Here is a 24,962-nt window from a genome sequence, read left to right on the forward strand (position 1 = left end):
CTAGAGCTTTTGCTGATTTCCCATCTGAACTATCAGCAACAATTCCTAAAGACATTGTAATTCTCTTGTGATACATTACTATGCTGTAGCATTTTTTCCTCTGCATATCTGATTTTTGATTTTGGCTGTTTCCTTTACATTTCTTCTGCTTTTCTCTATGTCTGTGTTTCTCTTTCTATGGTTCCTTTCAAATGCTCTTTAGTTCCAATGGAAAATAGTTTCCTTAACTGAAAATAGATGAAATAATGGTCCCTATCTCATGAGAACCTTGTAAGTATTAAAGAAGGTAATAAGAATAAAGTGTTCAACACAATGCCTGGCAAAGTAAAGTCACAGAGCCTGAGCATTTGATATATACGTTATTTTAAAGGAACAAACAATTACCTTTCTATCACCATAGTGTGGACCAAGTGCTATGAATGGTGTAGGTGCTCAAGAGAGAAATGTAGCTGTGCTGTGTGAACAATGTTTGATCTCTTTAATGGGTGGGATGAGGCATTAATCTTTCCCCTTGTACACTTTTCTTACATGTGTGCACTTTGTCCCCATATTTTCTTTCTGTAATAAACATGAGCATTTGAGTTAGTTAAATGTATGCCCATAGCTCAACTGGAGAATACTTACAATATTATGATACTGAAAATTTAGGAACAAATAGGCTTGGGAAGAGAAAGGGGAGTTAAAATCTGTGGCAGAATATGCATACAATTTTGCAGACTTCCTTAGGAAAGGTAATGTAATTTAAGATCTTAGAACAGTCCTGGTATGCCTCAAAGGAAAAGAAAATCAAGGGTATATGGGAACACAGAAGGAATATAGTGGGGCCTGGAGAGTGGTTGCAAAATCCTGAATCATAAAATCAGAAAGCTATTGAACATTTGGATGGAAGACCAGCTACAGGAGGAAAGTGCTTTTTAGTATGCAGCTTATTTGCAAAATAAGCAATTTTATGAGTCTGACTGAAACTGCAGGAAAGGGATCTTGACAAGGGTCTGGCAAGCTAGCAAAGGTAAATAGAAATGAATCATAAAACCCAAATTATAGCTCCTATTATGTGTGTAAAATTCCACTGATACTCTATAGGTTTTAAAATGATGAGTTTAATATTTTATTTCAATAAAATACAAAAACAACTTTAAGCATTTTATAAATTTATTTCTAAGAAATCGCTTCACTGACCTTTTTCAGGTCATTGGTCTTTAATTGCTCATCTGTGAATTCTTCTACAAGGGTTTCTCCAGATTAAAACCCTAATTATAGATAAGAGAAGTCTGTGTTATTTTCATTTCATGTATGAAAAAATTGAGACACAGAGTAAAAGGCTCGTATTAATAGGAAATACTTGTGTGCAAGCTGAAAATGAAGTGCATGTCTCCTTATTCTTTACTTTCCCTCTTCTTTGTTAATCATGTGTTCATTCATTCAACTTATTTAACTGCCTATTGTGTGCCAGGTACTAGGACTAGCACTAGAAATACAACAATAAGCAAAGAAACAGTCTGCTGCTCTCAAATTGCTCAATCTACCATGTCAAAGAGACAATACTAATACACAATTAGTATGAATGCAAGTGCTATGACGGGTACAGGCCCAGGGAGCTGTTTGACCACATGAAAGGAACCTGTCAGTCAGGCTCAGGGAATCAGAAAAGTCGTAATTATTAAAGAGAATCTGGAACACAGAAGAATAAGGAGAAGTTAGCTAGTGAAAAGGGACAGGAGAAAAGTAGAAAGAGAGAGAATTGTTCCAGTTAGCACACTTTATTATTTAAATTCACATGCTGTGTTTTTCCATTCTTATTCATGTGCGGTATGACCGGAAGTCATATTTTTCGAAGCTATTCCCTACAAATGTGCATCTGTGATCACATTTCCCTTTAGTACTCTGCAGTACTATTAAATCATTCTTTATGTCTTAATTATAAAAGAAATCTTTGCACACAATTTCAAATTCCCCTATAAAATATAACCAATAAAAAAACAAAAATAAAAAGTATAACTCTGAATTTTCAGCTCTGTGAAGGAATTCAATTAAGGGAATCTAAAACGAGATGTATAATAAACCTTGAAGAATGGGGAATAGGCTAGGTCCAGTGACAAATGGATGGCTATGAGTCTACTCTGTAGCAAAGTTGGGAATGTCCCATGAATGATCATTCACAACATTTTCTATGCTTAGAAAACTTTAGGAACCCAAGAAAAACAACTGATCAATCATTGTCTCTGGCCAGCAACTCTCAGGACACATAGCCCAGAATGAAAATCTTGCTGAAGGGTTTGAACCAATGAGATTTCTCAAGAGGAAGAATGGATTTATGTTAAGATAAAGCTATCAAATATTTATGCCACCACTAGCCCCACCTTGCCCATGCAGACATTGTTAATTAATCAGGTTTCTGTTTCCTACTGAATAGACTCAGGACTTCTTTCAGAGGAGTAATTGACCAAGTTGCCTTCTCTGATGTAGCAAAGATAAAATAAATAAATTAACTAAATAAGTTAGTAGATAAGCACAGAGTTTTAATCTCAGTCCCAGAAAGTTAACATATCTAATTAAACTTCATATTGCCCCCTCTGAAGAATAGAAATAATGATATTTACCTCATTTTTTATAGTGAAGATTACATAAAATTTCTGGGATAGCACCTGACACATAGTAAGCATTCAATAAATGTTAGTCTCTTTTTTTTTTTTTTTTGATACTAACATAAAGAGGAATATGGCAGCTTCCTATTGGGGCAGTTACCAATAAAACTTGCCTAACACCTTTGATAAAGACTATATTTTTATTGGAGAAAGCGATCATGCCATGTTTTGTTTCATGCTAAGGTAATGGTAAAAATCAATCAACTATAGAATATGCCTTCCTTGAAGAAAACTTGGGAACTTTTCTATTTTTTTTCTATCCTAAACCAAAAAAAAGAAAAACAAAAGTTATGATTAACAACCTTCTTAAGAAAAGTACATCTATCTAACCTTAATAGTTGGATGGCACTTTTTAAAGAATGACTTTACTCGTTACTGTCTCATTCTTTCCTCTATACATACTTCCCAGATATAATGAATAACTCAAAATTTAGATTAATCAATTAGTCATTAAAAATGTCCCAAATGACTAGTCAGCACGAGGAATATTTCTTTTTCTCTGAGATGGAGTCTCACTCTGCCACCCAGGCTGGAGTGCAGTGGTGCGATCTCGACTCACTGCAACCTCCATCTCCTGGGTTCAAGTGATTCTCCTGCCTCAGTCTCCCAAGAAGCTGGGACTATAGGCACCTGCCACCATGCCCGGCTAATTTTTGTATTTTTAGTAGAGACGGAGTTTCACCATATTGGCCAGGGTGGTCTTGAACTTCTGACCTTGTGATCCGCCCGCCTCAGCCTCCCAAGGTGCTGGGATTACAGGTGTGAGCCACCACACCTGCCCACAAGGAATACTTCTAACGTGAAACATGTCACATCCCTAGGCGGAAGTAAGTTTTTGAGCTGCTTATCTAGTTTTGCCCTCTTTGGGTTCCAGAAACTAGACTCAAATTCAGGTGTAGTGAACTGATTTTAGACTTCTGTCTAAAACAGTACATAATAGTTCTGTGACTTGGGACTTCTAAAGGCAACACAAATGTTTTTTGAGAATGACTTATCCATGCCCTAGAATTAGAATTCTATATTTAATTGTATAGAATATGTATTAATTTATAAGTTGCTGTATTAACCACATGAGTGAGACACTGTCCTCAGTACTGAGGACCCATTTGTGTGCAAAAGAGACAAACTCCCTATTATCAGGGTGCTTCTAGTCAAGTAGAGAAGACAGACTTTAATGATATAATCAATCAAACTCCCCCTACCACAAAATGGATTATAAATACTGTAAGTGCTACAGAGAGAAATGAGTTTCCTCAATGTCTCACATCACACACAGACACCCATCACTTCAAATTCTCTGAATTTTGGAAGTGATGAAAAACCAGCCGGGCGCGGTGGCTCAAGCCTGTAATTCCAGCACTTTGGGAGGCCGAGACGGGCGGATCACGAGGTCAGGAGATCGAGACCATCCTGGCTAACACGGTGAAACCCCGTCTCTACTAAAAAATACAAAAAACTAGCCGGGCAAGGTGGCGGGCGCCTGTAGTCCCAGCTACTCGGGAGGCTGAGGCAGGAGAATGGCGTGAACCTGAAAGGCGGAGCTTGCAGTGAGCTGAGATCCGGCCACTGCACTCCAGTTTGGGTGACAGAGCGAGACTCCGTCTCAAAAAAAGAAAAAAAAAAGAAAAACCTTAGCTCAGGCTAAGTAAAGAAAAACTATTAAAGGATCAGGGATATGAACACTACAGAAAGAATTCTGATTCTGTATCACCCTGCGATCCCAGTTCAACATCCATGAGATCCAAATCCAGAGAGGTAAAGAAAGAAAGGTAAAAAGACGACTTATTGGTTAAATAGATGGAAAGCAAGCATGATGTTGTTAGTTACCAGTTAACACCTTATTCTCTGGGCAGATCTGTGCTCACATATTAAAGGGGAAACCCACAACAGCCCCATGTCAGTTCTGTATCCCCATATTAGTTCTAATAGATCCGTTTTTTATAATCTATCTTATATCTTCCCTTTCATTGTATGCCTGAAATGACCTAATCAGCAGCTGAGGGCACATACATCTTATTCTCAGAGATTCTAAGTAGCAATTTCCTTTATCCAAAATATACAGGAATGTAGGAGCTTAGTAAGGAGCTCCTGTTGAGCCCAACTTACAGAACATCAGGCATCTCTCCCTGAAGAGACACCGGAAACAGGGTTTGAAATATGCAGCAGTCTAGAAACTAGTAACTACAGCAATATTAATACTGCAAAACTAACAACCAAACACTAAGCATGAGTAACAGCTGTGAATGAGCAGTCACATCATTTTTAGGGGTCCAGAAAATCAGTAGATCATCCATTCTGCTATTAGACTTATGGGAAACACATTAGTGAAGTACTAGAATGAATGTGGACAATATAGTTTTGGCAGCTCACTTTCCCTCTTTAAAAAGAGAAAAACTTGTATTTTCAATGTATGTCAGTTCATGCTATGAAACGATGGATTATACAAGAGAACCACAGAGTTATGAATCAAGTATAAAAGGGAAGAAAAATGAAAAGTGAATAGCTACCTAAATAGATGTTATCAGAAAATGGACCGCAGTTTTCCAATCCATGTTTCATCTGCATTTCTAGAAAATAATATAATATTGTGCATTTTCTGAGAACCAGAGAAACTGCAATATGGTTGTTAGGAAGGAATTTCACTCACATGATCAAGATTATTTAATTCAAAATATAATAATATATGCTAAATTGATTAAACTCATAATAAAACTATACATTATATGCACTTTAGACTCTTAGGTATCCTCTAGATACACTTCCAGTAACTTGCCATTACAGTAAGGTTGAAACAAGGATAAAAAATAAAACCATTGATGGAAAAAATGCCCAGTGATTAGAAGAAAATAAGGAAGTTAGGAACAATAACTACACAGATATTTGTACAACAGTGCACATAGTAGGGGTAGTTATCACTGAGAATTTAAATTTATATCATAATAAGGTTAGCATTATTTCAAGATTCTGAGATTTGGTAGACTTTGTTTCATGTTAGTATAACATTCCTTATGCAAAACAAATAAATCTAATACTAGTGAAGGGAAAAAAAACATATAATTATCTAATGTCAGAAGAGATACCTGTGAACCTGAAACTTGAAGCTTTGTGCAAGCTATTTGGGTAAGAATTTTAAAAAGTAAAACAGAACTGATATTGTTAGAGGGGACTGTGGTGGGCCATCCACTTAACACTTTCCTTTGGCTTCTGATACACTTCCTTCCTTCTGTCTAATGTTACATCTTCCCTGACATATTATCTCCCTCTCTCATTCCTTAGTATTGGTGTTACGCCAGACTGCTAGGCTCTGCTCTCATCCACATCTAAGAATTTCCTCACTGATTGTGTTTATTTCCATGCCTCTTATTTTCAGCTTCTATAAACAGATATTCCTAAAGCTGTAACTTCCACACGGATAGATTTTCAAAGCTTACTAGGTCAGACTCCCATGACATGTGACCCTTTGCTTCCTAAGCCCTCATCTTAGCTAACAGTACTGCTATCAGCTACAAAGACTTTCTTCTTGATTCTTCTATCTTCTTCATAATTTCTTTCAATCCCAGTTCTTAAATGTCCTTACCAACTAATTGTTTTCTCTAGTACAGTGACTTAGTTTTTGTCTTTATCATCTCTGTCTCCTTATGATAGTCTTCTGACTGATTTCTTCATTTACAGTCTCCGCTTGCCATCACAGCTTCCTGCCTTCTCAATCTATCTCCCCACCGCCACCACCAGTCCTGCCCTTGAGACGATATATTTTATAAAAAGCCTTAAGTAAGGTTAGGATGATTACGTCTTGGAGTTATCATATAAAGCATTAGCACAATGGGTAAGAATTTGGCTTGATAATCTCTAAGGTTGAATTGCAGACCAAGCACCAAAGACTAATAGAGCATCACTGAAGTCGCTTATTCAAAATAAGATTCCTTTGCCCCACCACAATGTACTGACTCAAAATCTTCTGAGTTTAGACTCATGAGTTATAGTTTTGTAGGCTTCCCAAGTGATTGTGATACACATCCATTGTTTGGGAACTCTAAGATCTTATTCAATCCTAAGATTCAGTGATTATAACCCTCTAATCAGAGTCCAATTTGCTATTCTTAGAGAATAGTTACAACAGTATTTTTTTGCAATGGCAGCATCAAACTAAATGTAAGACTTTCTAAATAGTTTACATTAAATAAAAGAAACATTCATTTAAATATATAAATTCTGATAAATTTGTGAAAATAATTACATCAGAGGCAAGCCTCATGTATATTTTTAACACATATATCTAAAGAGTTTTCTTTAGTTTCACACAGATGTTAATAAGCTGAACATGAGAGTTCAAAAATATATCTGATAAAAATAGTAGTAAATGTTATTCTATGCAAAGTGTTTATAAATTAAACTGTTAATTACATTAAGAAATAATTAAGATTTAGCAGAACAGTAGGAAAAAATGGGGTAAAACTGAAGTGTTTAATTACTTTTTCCAGCTCATTCTTTTAGGTAATGAAAAGATTCCTGCCCTATATACAAACATAACATTTCTTTTATAAGTAAATTGCTATAGACATTAATGGTTTATGACCTAGCAGTAGAAACAGACCTTTATATATTTAATAAATTTTATTGTTAAATCATTGCTATAAATGAACTATTATGAAATAATAAAGATAGGAATGGGATAGTCACGGTGGTTCATGCCCGTAATCCCACCACTTTGAGAGGCTGAGGCAGGTGGATCACTTGAAGCAAGGAGTTCGACCAGCCTGGCCAACGTGGTGAAACCCCGTCTCTACTAAAAATACAAAAAAATTAGCTGGGCGTGCCTATGATCCCAGCTACTCAGGCGGCTGAGGCACAAGAATCGCTTGAACTCAGGAGTCAGAGGTTGCAGTGAGCCAAGATCACACCACTGCACTCTAGCCTGGGCGACAAAGCGAGGCTATGTCTCAAAAAAATATATGATTCATATTTTCTTTTGTAAAACAGTCTCTCCAAGGAGCAAACTTGTAAATATAAGCCTAAACTCTATGGCATACTAAAGTATCAGAGGTTGAATTCCAACTGTATAGGAAGCACATGGGAATGTAGATGACTAGAAATATGGATATAGGTATATTAATTAGCAATGAGATATGTATTTTTATACTTAATGAGGTCATATAACACAAATGTTTTGCATTTAGTTGTATTTAGTCTGAGCTATCCACAATTTTTTAAAATTTAAAGCCCTTTCTTTCGATATTAAATACAAAATTATTTAGAGTAAGAATACATTTTCCCATAGAAACATTTTGCAAAATGTGCTGAGAATCCCAGACTAGCTCATAACTCCTATTAAACCCATTATGACTTTATTTATAGTACTAATAGTACTATCTGAAATGCGACATCTTAAAGCAAAACAGCAGCAGCGCAGAAATAAGGGGAAGAAGAATTCCCTTCCCTTCCATTTCCCCTTCCCCTTCCCCTCCCTTTCCCCTTTCCATTTTCTTCCTTCCCCCTTCCCCTTCATTCCCTTTCCCCTTCCCCTTCCACTTCTCTTTCCCTTCCTTCTTCCCTTCACTTTCGTTCCATTTCCCCTTCCCCTTCCCCTCCCTTTCCCCTTCCCTTCTCCTTCCTTTCTCCTTCCCCTTCATTCCCTTTCCCCTTCCCCTTCCACTTCTCTTTCCCTTCCTTCTTCCCTTCCCTTCCCTTTCTACAAGGAAGCTACCCTTAGGCATATTTTGAAAGAGCTACATGCTTCCTTGCTGTCATTACCTGTTGTTGCCTCCCCTACCTCCCAGTAACCATTGATATTCAAAGCCACTGACTGCAACACCCTTGATCATGGGATAGGACAAGTTAATAGGAAACTTTACTCCTTATCAATAAGGATTTGGTTTCCCTACATAGATCAATAAAAAAAATATATAAAGGAAGCTTAAACAAAGAAGATGTGGATATACATAGTCCACAGGTAGTGAGGGGTTCATGGTTCTCAGGGAGTGGAGCCCCAACTATTTTTCTCTTCCAAACCCAGAACACATGTTCTGTCCTTCAAGTTACCTTAAAGTCCAAAACAACTGCTGGAGTTCTAGCCATCAGGTTTATATGCCAGACAGCAGAAGAAGACAGTAAATAAGAGAAAAATGTTACTTTCTACCATGAGTCACTTTACTTTTAGGAATCCTCTGTTTACATGTTATTGGTTAAAACCTACTACTCATATGCCACAGTTCACAGCAATGGTTGATGAAAAATGTAGTATTGTAACTGATGCCTTTACCATTGCAAATGAAATTAGAGGTCTGTTGCTAAGAATGAAGGGAAGAATAGATATTGACATGAAATTAGTCATTTCTGCTATATTTCTCAAATGTCCAATGCTCCAGATTACTTGCTTCCTTTCCTACTCAGTGAAGCTATCTCAATTCTATTTTCTTTAAAAGTGGAACTGACAACAATGATCCTCCTAGAACAATGGTTCTCAACTGTAGTTGCACATTAGAAGCACTTACAGTATTGTTAAAAAATCCTGACGCCCAGGTAACACTCAGACAAATTAAGTCAGAAGCTCAACCGATGGGACACCCAGGTCTCAGGATTTTATGTGTGTGTGTGTGTGTGTGTGTCTGTGTGTGTGTATGTGTGTGTGTGTGTGTGTGTGTGTGTGTGTATTCTTGGTGATTCTAGTGTATAGCCAACTTCGAGAACCACTGTCCTAAAAAATTGTAAAGGACAGATAATCCAAATGATGCTATATTCTATCGCTGTTTTTCTGCTATATAACCAAGAAATAATTTAAAAACTGCATGTCATAAATAAGGAATGATTTTGAGAGTGGTGCACTTCCCTTGCCTGCCAATTGTTTGTCTTTGGGGTCAGTTTTCTTATAAAAATGAATATCTTCCTTTTTTTCAACAGAATCTTCTAAAACATCTAAACCACAAGATTCTCTGAAATTTCTTTACTAGTGTTGGTCATATTTCAGACCTTTTTCACTTTTCACACACTCCCACATCCATTCGAACACTCTATATGGCTCTAAAATAAGTCTTAAATGTGTCCACACCTTTATCTCATCCAAAACCCACATAGCAACCAAAGAAATGTTTAAAACACACACACACACACACACACACACACACATCTGATCCTGTCGTTGCTCTACATAGATCCTCAGAATAACTTCCTACTGATCTAGGACTCTCTAAACTCCAAGATCCCCTTCCTGCCTACCTCCCAGCCTCATCTTAGGCCACTTGTTACACTGTCACACAATGGCTTCCTTTCATGCCTCTCTTCCTTACAGTTAATGTAGTTTAACTGTAAGTTTGCCAAGCCCATGAAATTCCCAACTCCATCAAACCAACACATTTATTTGATAATTCCTATTGTAGGAGGTCTTTGCTGCTTCCAGAGACTGCTTAGAACCCATATTATACCTCTTCATGAACCTTATCACAGTTATAATTGTTTAAAAGACCACTGATTTTTTTTTATGAGGGCAGGAAACATGTTCTTCATTATTTCGCTTCAGAACCTAGAATAGTTCCTATCACAGACCATGTATGTGTTCAGTAATATCATCATTAAAATTTTCTGAATGAATACATAAAACAATGAGTAGCATGAGATTCTGATATTAGAAAGGTAGAGATGGGGAACAAACTGAAATGGTCATAAACAGTTGCTTGTAGCTTAGGGATATGTGACCCAAGTCAACATCTCTTCCTCCTTTACAATATGTGTTTGTGTCTCTGCAGGTTGTGATTTGATTCCAGTACAGTATCTTCGATGGGGTGACCCTGAACCCATTGCAGCTGTGGTGTTTGCCTGCCTTGGCCTCCTAGCCACCCTGTTTGTTACTGCAGTCTTCATCATTTACCGGGATACACCAGTAGTCAAGTCCTCAAGCAGGGAACTCTGCTACATTATCCTTGCTGGCATCTGCCTGGGCTACTTATGTACCTTCTGCCTCATTGCAAAGCCCAAACAGATTTACTGCTACCTTCAGAGAATTGGCATTGGTCTCTCCCCAGCCATGAGCTACTCAGCCCTTGTAACAAAGACCAACCGTATTGCAAGGATCCTGGCTGGCAGCAAGAAGAAGATCTGTACCAAAAAGCCCAGATTCATGAGTGCCTGTGCCCAGCTAGTGATTGCTTTCATTCTCATATGCATCCAGTTGGGCATCATTGTTGCCCTCTTTATAATGGAGCCTCCTGACATAATGCATGACTACCCAAGCATTCGAGAAGTCTACCTGATCTGTAACACCACTAACCTAGGAGTTGTCACTCCACTTGGATACAATGGATTGTTGATTTTGAGCTGCACCTTCTATGCATTCAAGACCAGAAATGTTCCAGCTAACTTCAACGAGGCCAAGTATATCGCCTTCACAATGTACACGACCTGCATTATATGGCTAGCTTTTGTACCAATCTACTTTGGCAGCAACTACAAAATCATCACCATGTGTTTCTCAGTCAGCCTCAGTGCCACAGTGGCCCTAGGCTGCATGTTTGTGCCGAAGGTGTACATCATCCTAGCCAAACCAGAGAGAAATGTGCGCAGCGCCTTCACCACATCTACTGTGGTACGCATGCATGTAGGGGATGGCAAGTCATCCTCCGCAGCCAGCAGATCCAGCAGCCTAGTCAACCTGTGGAAGAGAAGGGGCTCCTCTGGGGAAACCTTAAGGTAAAAGTTGTGGGGGCTTAGAGGGGCGCTGGCCCCTACAGCTGAAGCAGAGACATGTGTTTCCTGGGTCTTTTAAATGGGAGAAATCTGAGTAAATGAAACCATGGGAGGCAGGGTGCCTTAGGGCATGGACCTTCTCATAAAATGGTATTTATGGGGTTAATGGGATGTGGGTCCAGTTACTTAGGCCAAGTCTAGAAACATGGAAGTCAAAATCTCTAATAAAGTAGAGTTACAGCATATGGGGAGTAAGGTTGAGAGGTGAGACAGAGCAGAGTTAGGTCACAAAGTCAAGGCAAGGGCCCTCGAGTTCTGAGGGGAAAGAGTTACATTGTGGGTTAAATTCTAGCTCACCAGAACAGAGTAAAAATATGTTACTAACAAAGATTATACTGAGAGCAGAATGCCAAGAACTCTACACATCGGACTGCACTTGCACGTGCCTAAACCTTATTCAAGCCAGAAGAGTGCTTAAATGTCCATCCAATAGAGGCACAAGAATGTAAGATTTATATTTTAGTTCTTAATGGGCAAGATGAAATCTTTGGGAGATATCTAAGCAGCTGAAAAGGACAAAACAACTAAGTGACTTTGCATATTAAAACAACCAGTTTCCCAATTCTTTTTTGCCTATAGTCTCATCTCACTCCAAGTTCAATATCACAGGTAGTAGTTATTTGAGCATTTCAATCTGAAAAGAATCTAGCGCCAAAAGTCAATGTTTTACCCCCATGTTAGGAACTTCCTTATGTGATAAATGATCCCAAAGCACTTCAAAAGACAAGATCATGTTATCAGTGGCTTGGGAAAAATGTTGAAGTACCAAAAAGGCAACACCGATTGTTGATAATTGGGACTAAGGATCACCTCTATTTAAGAAGTACACATCAAAAGAGCTGGTCAAGACATCAGCCCTGCTAACTCTTCTGAAATTTAACAGTATTTCTAAAACCTAGATAAATAAATGGAAGATACATAGCTTTCAAATGGTAGCTACATATCTAAATAACATTGCTTGAACTATTCTCCTATACCATCACTTAGCCTGCATAAAGTCCTACTTTTCTGTCAGCCCTAAATCTTCAAAGCATGACTTGTTATGATGGTAAAGATACTGTGTCTGCTGCGGTTTGAAATAACTCAGAGGAGAGTTGAATTTTATCCACAAGGTCCAATTCGTTTACATTATTAACTTGTACCCTTACTTCTTTCAACTCTTTTCTACTTGCTTTACACTTCTCATCTCTTTCTATGTATATTGTACAAGACATTCAATTAAACTGTAATTCGTGTCTTCTTCTTCAATAAATCCTGGCGATGTCATGGTCTGTACATAGCAGGCCTTTCATATATCTAACCTGCTGGCCTATTTTCCAGCTGCCTTCCTGACTCCTCTACGAACTATTCTTTTTCTGAAATTTCTGCAAGATCAGCCTTTCCTTTTGGCTAAGAAAATTTATTTTTCAAACTTTTGTTTTATCAGCTTTCTTCAAGTCCAATCTGTAAACAGAATCTTCCAGGAAAGACGAGTATATAAAACAAGCATATCGATGGAGGGAGGGAATTGTGAGTCTATGTCTGATCACCTAAAAAACTCACTAGAGAAAGCTCCTTAGGGAGACAGCATGGGAGTGGTGGCAGAGAACACTGGCTGCCTAGTCAGATTGTTTTGGGTTTGAACAACAGCACTGCTACTTCGTCTCTCTGTACGTTATTTTTACCATCTGACAAACTGGATTGTAAAAAGTGAAGGAGTTAATATGTATAAAGGCTGGCAAATAGTAGGCACTTTATTGAAGGTAGCACAGTATAGTGCTAGAGAGCACCTGCAGCATCACTTACCAGGTGCAGAACCTTAGGCAAATTCACTTAACCTCTCTATGCCTTGATTTCTTCCTCTGAAAAATGGAGATAAAGAAATGCATACTTCGGCCGGGCGCGGTGGCTCAAGCCTGTAATTCCAGCACTTTGGGAGGCCGAGACGGGCGGATCACGAGGTCAGGAGATTGAGACCATCCTGGCTAACACTGTGAAACCCCGTCTCTACTAAAAAAAAAAAAATACAAAAAGCTAGCCGGGCGAGGTGGCGGGCGCCTGTAGTCCCAGCTACTAGGGAGGCTGAGGCAGGAGAACGGCGTGAACCCGGGAGGCGGAGGCAGGAGAACGGCGTGAACCCGGGAGGCGGAGCTTGCAATGAGCTGAGATCCGGCCACTGCACTCCAGCCCGGGCGATAGAGCGAGACTTCGTCTCAAAAAAAAAAAAAAAAAAAGAAATGCTTACTTCATGGAATGGTTGTGAGAGATGAATAAGTTAACATGTGTATAGTGTCTGCCACACAGTAAGCACTTCTTTAGTATTTGATTAACTTAAGTATTTGATTAACTAAGTTAACCATTGTCAGTCTTCTTTTACTCGTGAAAGTTACTGTACCAAATACACAATCTGGATGATCTTAATAACAAAGAGAGCATTATAAATGGCAGCACAAACCTATGGAGACATTGATTATACAGTCTGAGTTTTCCAGGGCATCTTGATCTTTATGTTGTCCAGCTCCTTGCCATTCTGTATAGCACATCGTATGTTCCAATTTAAGCAGAGCAAGCTCCTTAGGGGTGGAGGTCTTCTTTACCTTGCTCATCACTGTGCCTCCAATACCTACTACTACCTTGAAGGGTGCTTGGCACACAGAAGTGCTCAATAATGACTTTTGATATGTTTGTTGAATGAATTTGGGATGGTAGTAATGTGGTAGGTACTTTTTTGCTTGTCTTCAAATGTGCACACTCTTACTCCCTAGTTGTCCTATTAATTTTTATAAGATTAAGACAACAGTGCCCTACATTACAGATATTTCTCTCACTCCTGTGGTCATCAGTCTCCCCTCTACAATTGGATCACTGATCCCATGCTTTGCTGTAGTTATAATGTTTCTCTAGTAACGTTCAATAAATACTTTAAACTATTTTGTTTCTAATTTAATAAACAAAGGGACAAACAAAAGCAACAAATTGTACTGACAGTGCCAACCACTAGAAAACGGAAATTCTAAAGATTTTTGTTGCAATGTTTTAACTTTTTTTTCCTACAGGGCCACGTAGTTGTTTACAGTTTTGCAATCTGTGCATTTGGATGTTAGAATCTGAAAGAGGGTAAGGAGAGACCTTTGGCAAGTGTTTGGTCTTCTTTCTGCAATCTTGGCAAATCTTGATCTGTCTATGTGATTATAGCTGAGACAGGCTACAGTCTGATTATATGGAGATTCCTTTTTTTGCCATCAACCCTAATATTCAAGCTAGAACCTGCTTTTGATATGGATAAGAAAAAGGCGCAGGGAAAGCTGTAATTCTTTTGTATCACATGCATCTGATATATGCTCTCCTTTTTAACCCACAGTCATTAGAAAGAGATGCAAACTTAAATTCTTTTCCTCTATAGCTTCCGTGAGCTCCAAAACTAAATATTTATTCTCTGTGATACAAAATTAAGATGTTTAGCACATTTATTACATCGTAGGATATAGTCTTTTATTCAGGGATTCAGCTCCCATTTGATAATTAGTTTTATAAAAGCCAGTGTATAACACATGGTTTGCCACACTTCAACTTAACTAATGGGAAACAAATAAATTCAGGTGTTTCTAATATTTTTACGTGTTCTTCCAAATCACTTCCATGAGTTGTGATTCTCAGGTGTGAAAATTTTAATATGCCATTGAGCCCACCTCTTGGGATGTCAGGTGGGCTTAAATAGGTAAATTAAATCTCTGGATGTAGGTCTTTGGTGGAGAAGCATCTACCATACTGGGCCCAGCCCTGTTCTGCTGTCCTCTGTCTGGTGTATGAAGAAACAGGCTACTATAATCTGAGACTGGGTATGCCCTCTATTTCTGGATGGGGTCTGTGTGTGTCCCTTCCACATGGAATGGCAGATGGTAAGGGCTCTCTATCTTTAAAAGGATACTAATTGTGTACCTCAAGATGAAGAATATAATAATATCTATGGTTATGGTAACTATGTCTCTGAAGGTTAGGACAGGCTCCTGGAAAGGTGTATGTACAGAGATAGAAAATGCAAAGACAGCATACTAGTTTAGAGTTCTGGCTTTGGAACCACACCTGGATTTCAATTCAGCTATGAGTTTGAATAAGGTACTTTTGTCTGCTTTCTCAACTGTAAAATGGTAGATAATAATTCCTATTTTGAGTAGTAAATGAGGTAATATGCATTAAGTGTTTAGTACCAGCATGTAGAAAGTATTCAATAAATGCTACCTCAACCTTTTAGAATTGTGTCTACAAGTAGTAGAAAGCCTATTTTCAAACACTTATACTCTTTGGGGTTCATTTTACGCATGTTATAAAAATTGTGGAGGGGGATTGCTTCAGGTGTTGGTTCAGTGATACAAAGGCAAACACGTCTGCCATTCTCTAGGCCTTTTACTAATGGTTGTAATATAGTTGTCACGGTTCCATACGTTGTGTACTTTCATTAAGGAAAACAAAAGTCTTCTCAGAGTCCCATAAGAATTGCCCTTGTGTCACACTGGCCCAAACTATCTAATATAACAGAATATGGAAGTGGAAAGAGAAAAGGGGGTGTCAGGTGTTTGTTAGACAATCCAGTGCACAGCGCCTAAAATGTTAGCACCTAGTAATAGTCACGGTGGTAGTTGTCATAGAAGGAAGAGCAGTGGAACAGAGAAGAGGGAAAAGAAGAGGAAGGAAGGAAGATGAAGTGGAGCATGAAGTAGGAGATTGGAAAAAAGTTTCAAATCAGAGTAGTCCCTCGAAATGGTTCATTTATTACCTACTTACTATGTTCTGCCACCTTACAGAACTTTTCATATGTATAACTAGTCTAACATTTCTAATTGTCACAAAATACTGCAAGTTGAAGCAACAATCCTCCCATTTTTCAGATGAGGAATTTGAGGTCCTGCACAGTGAGAAGACTTGCCTACTGTCTCATGACTAATGAGTAATGCAGCAGTTTTTAAATTAAGGTCTTAGCTGATGATTACTAGAGCTGAGCATATATGGACTGTTTTCTTTGGAAATTTAGTGTATTCTTTGAAAAATTAAATAGCTCCATGAAAAAGAAATTATTTGGTCAAAAAGATGACAAAATTCTATTCTCTTATTGGAGATAAACACTGAGAAGTCTTGCACTGTAGAAACCTATCATCCATTTGTTGACTTTCTCTAATCATTTTGCAAACGTATACACAAGACCATTTTTTTTCCAAGTAAACCTCCTAACCTTCTGAAGAACTGATGCTCCAAAGAACTTAGGAAAACATCATCATAGACCCAAAAGAAGACATGTTTATGGGGTCTGAAGAGTAGTTCATATCTTTAGTGAGAAGGGGGCTAGACGAAGCAAATTTCCACCTCTCATCACGGAGAAAGAATCGCTTTGAACTCTCTGAGCACCTAAGGAGACGACAGAGGTAATTCTAACAGATCCAGCAATTTTCTGCAAAGTTAAATTAGCTCAACCTAGAGCACAAATAGAAAAGTGCTCGGAGTCAGTCATTCAATTCACTGAAATAGCAAAGGGAGATTTTTATTGAAATGGAAATGAGTCACTATGGATTTTTTTATATGGAAACATGCTATTTATGCCATCAATGTATAGAGGTCCCTGTGATTAACATTTTGGTTCTAGACACTAATTTCCAGCACAACATGGTGCAGCATCAAATCATTGTCAAGCAGATAATGCCAGGCTTCCGTTTAAGGCCTTCGCTTCAGCTGCAAATTGACAAATGAACACAAGGCCAGTTCTGACCTAAATAAAGCATTGACTCTGATGAATCTAAAGTTCTAGCTCTGCAAGATTCAGAATTTCCAGGCACATGGAACTGGGGTTCTAAAATGCAACGGGCCTTTCATGGCTAAATTGATGACAGAGACCTATAGCTCGAAGTTACAAATTTTCTCAGAAGGCAAAACCCTCCCTTGGGATTCTACTCAGGTGGCAGAATCATTAGTGTTGCCTCCACCTTTAGCTGGAATTTAGAAACTGCCATTTACCACTTCTGTTTTAATTAACTAATTAACTTTGCTTTAATTAGCATTGTCATGAGGGCCCACATTGGCTGTCTGCTAAAGCAACTGCTGGTCTTCCCACATTCACTGGCCAAATTACAATATGCCTAGAAAACTGGTTCATTTGTGTGAATTCCAGTATACCCCAATTGTTATCAGAGCTTTCATAATTTCCAATGGCTTTTATATCCTTCAGGCATTATTAGTCTGCATGAAGTGATGTTCATGCTATTTCTCTTTCCTTAGAGTCCTCCACCTTTTCCTTCTATTTTTCCAGATCCTACTCATCTTCTAAGGCTAGGACACCTCAATCAGACCCTATCAGATTTACCCAGCTCACAGATTTTCCCTCAGCTGGACTCTTGGAGCATTTATTATGTATATCATACATTTCACACATATCCCTCACCCTTTATTCACTTGTTATTTATTCACAGACATTGACTGAGGACTGAGCAATACCACCACTGTGCTAGGCCCTCGGGATATAGGGTTTGTTTTGTGTACATAAGTAACATTTTCACAACTATATAATGCTGTCTTCAGTGTATTTATATCTCCCTTGGTGCCTAGCACAGTGCTTGCCCAGCAGTGATTAATAAAGAACATATAGAAGGACAGGTGGATTAGAGATCTGTTGGGCAGCACCTCATGGCGCTCACACTGCCTTCAGAGTGAACAAGATTACTCACTTTGTTGACTTGATGGCCAGATTTTATCTGAGAATGCTTTGTCCTAAAAATATAAGAAAAAAATGCTTTCTTTCTAAAATCAACTTTTGTTTGTTTGTTTTAAATCAAGCTTCCATTGAATGCCTATTCAGCAGCATCAATAACTGTTCCAGATCCTAGCGATACAGAGATAGATAAAAAACAATCTTTGAAGGCCGGGCGCGGTGGCTCAAGCCTGTAATCCCAGCACTTTGGGAGGCCGAGGCGGGCGGATCACGAGGTCAGGAGATTGAGACCATCCTGGCTAACACGGTGAAACCCCGTCTCTACTAAAAAATACAAAAAACTAGCCGGGCGAGGTGGCGGGCTCCTGTAGTCCCAGCTACTCCGGAGACTGAGGCAGGAGAATGGCGTAAACCCAGGAGGTGGAGCTTGCAGTGAGCTGAGATCTGGCCACTGCACTCCAGCCTGGGCGGCAGAGCAAGACTCCGTCTCAAAAAAAAAAAAAAAAAAAAAAAAAAAAAAAAACAATCTTTGAGAAGCCCTCAGTCTCCCAGGGAAGGCAGGATTAGAAACAGTAAGTTCAATAAAGCAATACAGTGCCATGATAGGAGCCTACAGAGAAACAGAGGGACCCAAAAGTAGAAGGAGTAAATTCTGTCAGGAATTAGAAATAATGTTTAAAAGATACTAATTCAAACAAGAGAAACTATCTAAGTGTTTTAAACCCTGTTTAGAAGACTTCAGAGCTTCTCCACTGAGTAGGACAGGATAGAGCCAAATTTCTTTTGCATAATAGGAAAGACCCTTGCTAATCTGACTCCTTCACCCTTGCCTAGCCTTGCTTCTGGCCACCCTCTGCCTGACTTTCCACACTGATCCTTATACGATTTCCTTGCTCTAGGGCCTCTAGAGAGGCAGCTACTTTGGTATGAAATACACCTACCCCACCTCACCCCCAACTCTCACTTGGCCAACTCATACTCATCTTAGATATCAATTCTGCTGGAAAGCCTGTCCTGGCCCTCTGAGACTGCATTCAGTTCCCCACCTTATGATCCAAATGAGCCACGTGCTTCTCGCTAGAGCATTTATCATCCCATGTTAGAATTGTCTGTTTAATTGAAATACTTTTTTACACCATCATCTCTAGTCCTGCCACACACACACACACACACACACACACACACACACACTATACCATGAACTTATTAAAGAGAGAAGCTGTATCTTACTCATTTTCTGTATCATTTGCACCCTGCACAGTGCCAATCACATACTCAATACTCAAAAAATATTTGTTAAATGAATGAATACATGGATAAATAACTATTGATGGCTCAGCTGCACTGGCATTTGCCAGTGAACAAGAAAAGGCTGAAGCTAGGGAGTAATTATATTTATTGAGTACTTGCTAAGTGCTAGGCACTGCTCTAAACCCCTTAAATGTAATGAATCTTTTTATATCCAAAACAATCTATGGGGTAGGCATTATTACCTCATTTATTGTACACATGAGGAAACTGAGGCAAACAGAATCTAATTTACTTCCCCATTTAGACAGTAAGTAGAAGAGGAAGGATTAGAATAAAAGGAAGCTAGCTTCATAGCCCACTTAGGTAACTGTTAAGCTGTGTTCCCCATTCCAGTCCTTACGACAAACATGGCGGCTCTAACGGAGGAAAAGCTGAGATTAATGAGTGAGGAGTAGAACTCCCTGCTAAGGAATTTCCTTGAAAACTGCTCCCTGAATCTTTATTGCACTGCATACTTTTGATTCCATCATATCGTGAATGAACCATGAACCTAATTTGATTGTGAATAGAGTACACAAAAACCTCTGAGATAAGTAAACCCTTAAGAACTGCCTGAAATTTGGTGTTGATTTTCAAATATCTATACAGATTTTGTTTATGAGAATAAAATCTGACTTATTATTTATAATATTTTACAGGAATTATGAAGACACACTACTTTTTTGTATAATATTTTTAGTTACAAAGTTATTAGCTTTTTATAAACCACATTTTAAATCTGCTTCTGTTTACTAATTTTTCCCTCCAAGAAGTCCCACAAACTTATAAAAAATAGAACTTTATAAATATACTTTGAGAATTATGCTATTTTGTTGTTGTGTTTTTTGTTTGTTTTTGTTTTGAGACAGAGTCTCACTCTGTTGCCAGGCTGTAGTGCAGTGGCATGATCTCAGCTCACTGAAACCTCCACCTCCCGGTTTCAAGCGATTCTCCTGCCTCAGCCTCCCAAGCTGCTGGGACTACAGATGCCCACCACCACACCCAGCTAATTTTTGTATTTTTAGTAGAGATGGGGTTTCACCATGTTGTCCAGGATGGTCTCGATTCCTTAAACTCGTGATCTGCCCTCCGGCGGGTCAATGTTTCAAGTCATCTAATCCTTTCCCACTCTCTCCCCTTAGAACAAAATTACAGGAGTACAACCTGAAAATCTCAATAGTAGAAATTGCAACCCTTTTCCAAATCCCACCTATCCCTTAGCACAATGGCATTCAACAGTTGCTTACTTTGGATAACAACAATGAATGAGGAACTGCAGAAACACTGACTGGAATGACAGCTCCCAAAAGCAGTGAGAACAGCAAGCTGGGATTGGCCATAGTTCAAATGTGGGGCTGTATTTACAAACTCACCTGGCCATAAATCGCCAAGTGCTGAATCACAAACACTGATATAATTGCTTTTCTTTGGAGGGAGTGCCTAATCTGAAGTGAAATTTCATGAAATAGGCAAAGGATCCTTATGCTTCCTAGCTTGGTTTAGTCCAGTGTAATTCAACCAGTATCTTTAGAATAATCATTATATACTGGGTACATTGCTGAGTTCTGGGAGAATAAAGATAAACAAGACACAAAGCCTGCCCTTTGGAGAAGGTCACAGAGTAGTGGGGAAGATCAATTCATACACAATTCAATGTTTTAGAGTATGAAGTGATGAGGAAGAAAAATGCACAGAGAAATCAGAAGTCACTGAAGAGTGAACTGAGTCCAATTTGAAGGTTTCTGGAAAGGTGACACTTGAGTTGAATCTCAAAGGAGAATCTCATTAGGAGAAATACCTAATGTAGGTGATGGGTTGATGGGTGCAGCAAACCACCACGGCACGTGTATACCTATGTAACAAACCTACACGTTCTGCACATGTACCCCAGAACTGAAAGTATTGGAAAAAAAAAAAGATGATTAAGCCACATGAAAACCACGGAATACACTGTACTGGGAAACAACAGGAGCAACAGCCCAGAAGTATGAAACAACATGGTGTGTGCAGGAATCACAAGCATGTAAAATGTGTGTCAGCAGGTAACAGTAGATGAGGCTGACAGGGAATAGGCAGAGAAGGAGCCTCTATTGTTTCCTTATAAGCTTAGCCTCAAGGAACCATCAGCCAACCACCTTCCAGCTCTCCCAATTTCCTTTCAGTTCCCTCTTTTCCCTTCTTAACACCCAGTTTAGACATCCAATTCCATAACACTCATGGCCACCTCCCCAGCACCAACCTGATGTTTCCACACACCATACACAATCAAAACTTCCCTTCCTCTCTGCTAGATAACAGATAAATTAATCTGTGCTATGATGATAAGAATTAATAATGGCTTGCTTCATCCTTTAGGCAGTAAACACTTACTGAGCAACTACTTTATGGCAGATACTGTGTTAAGCACTTTTATCTGTTATCTCATTGGATCTTCACATAGTATTTTAAAATAGAAACTATCATCGCCTATCCATATATAAAGAAAAGTTAGTAACAGAAGCACATAGAGGCCTAGCAGCCTTTAGTTAGTGAACTGATAGGTGGTAGAACCAAAATTTAGGACTCAAAAGCAGGTCTATATGTCTTCAAAGCTCTTTTTCATTCCAACATTGCTTTACTGGTAGATTTATTTAATCAAGCATGTATCTCATTCTTGTTACTGTTGATAAATAAGGTCATGATGAATGTATTTCTGCCACACATTTTGACACAGATTTTTAGTCTCAGAGAAATAACCCTAAAGGCAACATTTTTTGTGTGTGTTTTTCTTTTGGGGTATATAGGCAAATCAGTCCAAGTGACCCTGATGGAACAAGGTAGCTGTCGGTGTCTCTCATGTCATAACTTGACAGAAGTAATGTGGTATAGGGAAATGAGCCTTGTCAGCGAAGACATGCATTCTAATCCTGACTTTGACATTTACAAGCCAGGACCCTAGACTAAGCACTTAAGTCCTCAGAGCCTCTAGAAAACAAGGGCAAAAATATTTATTTCACTCTGTATTGTGCTCAAAGGGCCACTGTGAACATAATACAGAATGTATCCCACAGGGCCACACATGGTGGCTCACTCCTGTAATCCTAGCACTTTGGGAGGCTGAGGTGGGCAGATCACGAGGTCAGGAGTTTAAGACCAACCTGACCAACATGGTGAAACTCCGTCTCTACCAAAAATACAAAAATTAGCTGGGCATGGTGGTGGGCACCTGTAATCCCAGCTACTTGGGAAGCTAAGTCAGGAGAATCGCTTAAACCCAGGAAGTGGAGATTGAAGTGAGCCAAGATCGCACCATTGCACTGCAGCCTAGGTGACAGAGCAAGACTCCATCTCAAAAAAAAAAAAAAAAAAGACTGTGTCCCACAGTTCAGATCCATGAAATGTGAGTTTTCTTTTCGCTAATCTTGGGGTCACCTCATGACCCCACCTAATAGACAGTCCTGGTGACAATCTAAGAGTAGGTTACATGACTTTATTCTTTAGAAAGCTACTGACATGGAAATATTTGACTTCAGGAATCCTGCCTGAATTACTAGGAAATCATTGCTCTATCCTGGTGATCCATTGAGCTCCAAATTTTCATTACATCCTTCAGTGACAAGTTAATAAGTTCCTGCTTAACTGCTTTTCTAGAAGTCAAACTTTCCTCAGGGTTTAAAAGGTGGTTTGTGAGTTTTAGTTATCTTTCTCATTCCTGTTGTGGTTTGGCAGTGCATTTATGGTTCTTCATAAAAAATATGATTTTTAACTTGGCCCAGAACATGTGGATCCATCTGTACTTAATTACATAGAAACTAAATGATGAATCACTGCAATAAATTTTATGCATCACATAATATGAAGCTGTATTTGGTGAGGCATGTGTGTGCTCATGTTTTTCATGTATATTTAGTCAAAAAGTTTAAAAAAACAATTGAAGAAAATAGTCACAGCATCTCTCAAGTGCATAAGCTTTCTGCCTAGCCTTGCTCTGTGGCATCACGACAGCACATTCTGGATAAAAGAAGTTGCCAGAGTGCGTGACTCCCCCTCTGCTGAGTTAAAATGGCACAGCCAGAAATACAAACTAATAATGCTGTTTTCTTTTATTTATGTGACTTTTTAGTTTGAGAAAAAAGAGAAACCATAACTTAATAAACAAACATAAATCAGTCATTGGCCATGCTCTTCCAAAACAAACAGTAACTGAAAAGCAAAAAGCATGGTGAATATAATGAGGCTCCCAGTGAAAAGAATAATTACAATCAGCATTTGTTAAGTCGCAGTCATGTGAGACACTTTTCCATGTGTTTTACATACTACTATTTTATGGAGTAAGGCTTCCCAACCCAGAGTTTCTGATTCAGTTGGTCTGGGGTAGGGCCAGAGAGATTGCTTTGCTAAGGAGCTTCCAAGTAATGATGACATTCCTGGGTTAGGAATTACAGTATAGATTCACTTTGAGAACCATGGACTTACATATTCTAAGCTCAAAACAGTGATATGAGTCAGATATTATTATTATTAACTCTGTTTTAAAAGTGAGAAACTTGAAGCTGAGAGAGGTTAAGTGATTTAAGATTACATAGCTGGTAAGGGACACAAATGGTCCTGAAATCCAAGGTTGTCTGAGTCCAAACAGCATGTTCTTTCCACAATACCATGATTGGTAAGCTTTCAAGAGGATATGTCAAGTGGGTAATTGTTCCCTCCTTCCTGTTTGCTCCATATTCAAACTTTTGTTTTGCAGATTCATTAAACTCTAGGACATTGCTGGCCCACCTGAGGGTAAGATAATAACACTGTTATTATAAGAGGCTTGCTATTGGTTGGGTTATTAAGTATAATCTCCACTCTGCCCATCTGGTAAATTCCATAGCAGTCTCAGAGATTTATGCTAAAAGTGTTCATCCAGCTTCTCCACTTCTGGCTGAGGGGAACACCTTTTCACCTCACTAGAAGACAATGTCCAATCCAAAAGACTATTTGCCATTCCCCTACATTCAGGTCCAAACAAACAACTGCATCAGTGCCAGATGCAGGAACATGGTTAATTAACAGGGAATTAGAAAAGAACTTGGGATATAAGTTGGCTAGTATCTCAGCATCACCATATAGAATTTCTGTAAAAACAAAGGCTAAATTAAATTTAAAAATCTCATTACATCTTCAAAAGCATGAATAAAACAAGGGACAGAATAATATCAACCTGGAAGTCCTCTTTAGTAGCCAGATGATGGCCCCCAAATATGGTCACATGCTATTCCCTGGAACCTGTGAATATGTTATCTTACATGGCAAAAGGGACTTTCAGGTGCAATTATGTTAAGGAAAGATGATCCTGGCTTATCCAGTGGGCCCAATGTGATCACAAAGGTATTACAAGAGGGAAGCCAGGTGCCAGAGTCAGAGAGACATTTGGAAGTGCTACTCTGCTGGTTTTGAATGTGGAGGAAGGGTATAGAAGCCAAGGAATGCAAGCAGCCTCTAGAAGCTGAAAAATACAAGGAAATGAATTGTCCCCTACAGCCTCCAGAAAGGAATGTAGCCCTACTGACACCATGATTTTAACTCAGTGAAAGCCATTTCAGGCTTATGATCTCCAGAACTGTAAGATAATAATTTCTTTTTTTTTATTTTTT

The 24,962-nt window shown here is 38.8% G+C and overlaps 1 protein-coding gene across 2 annotated transcripts in view; it reads left to right on the forward strand.

Moving 5' to 3' along the window:
• Positions 1–24,962, forward strand: part of GRM5 (glutamate receptor, metabotropic 5) — a 588,169-nt gene that overhangs the window by 516,558 nt on the left and 46,649 nt on the right. For both annotated transcript variants that reach the window (XM_011938475.1, XM_011938476.1), the window contains exon 8: positions 10,385–11,324. In XM_011938475.1, coding sequence (XP_011793865.1) covers positions 10,385–11,324 — 940 coding nt within the window. The remainder of the gene's footprint in view (positions 1–10,384; positions 11,325–24,962) is intronic.

Source organism: Colobus angolensis, unplaced genomic scaffold, assembly GCF_000951035.1.
Source record: "Colobus angolensis palliatus isolate OR3802 unplaced genomic scaffold, Cang.pa_1.0 Scaffold174, whole genome shotgun sequence".
NCBI classification, from domain to species: Eukaryota; Metazoa; Chordata; class Mammalia; order Primates; family Cercopithecidae; genus Colobus; species Colobus angolensis.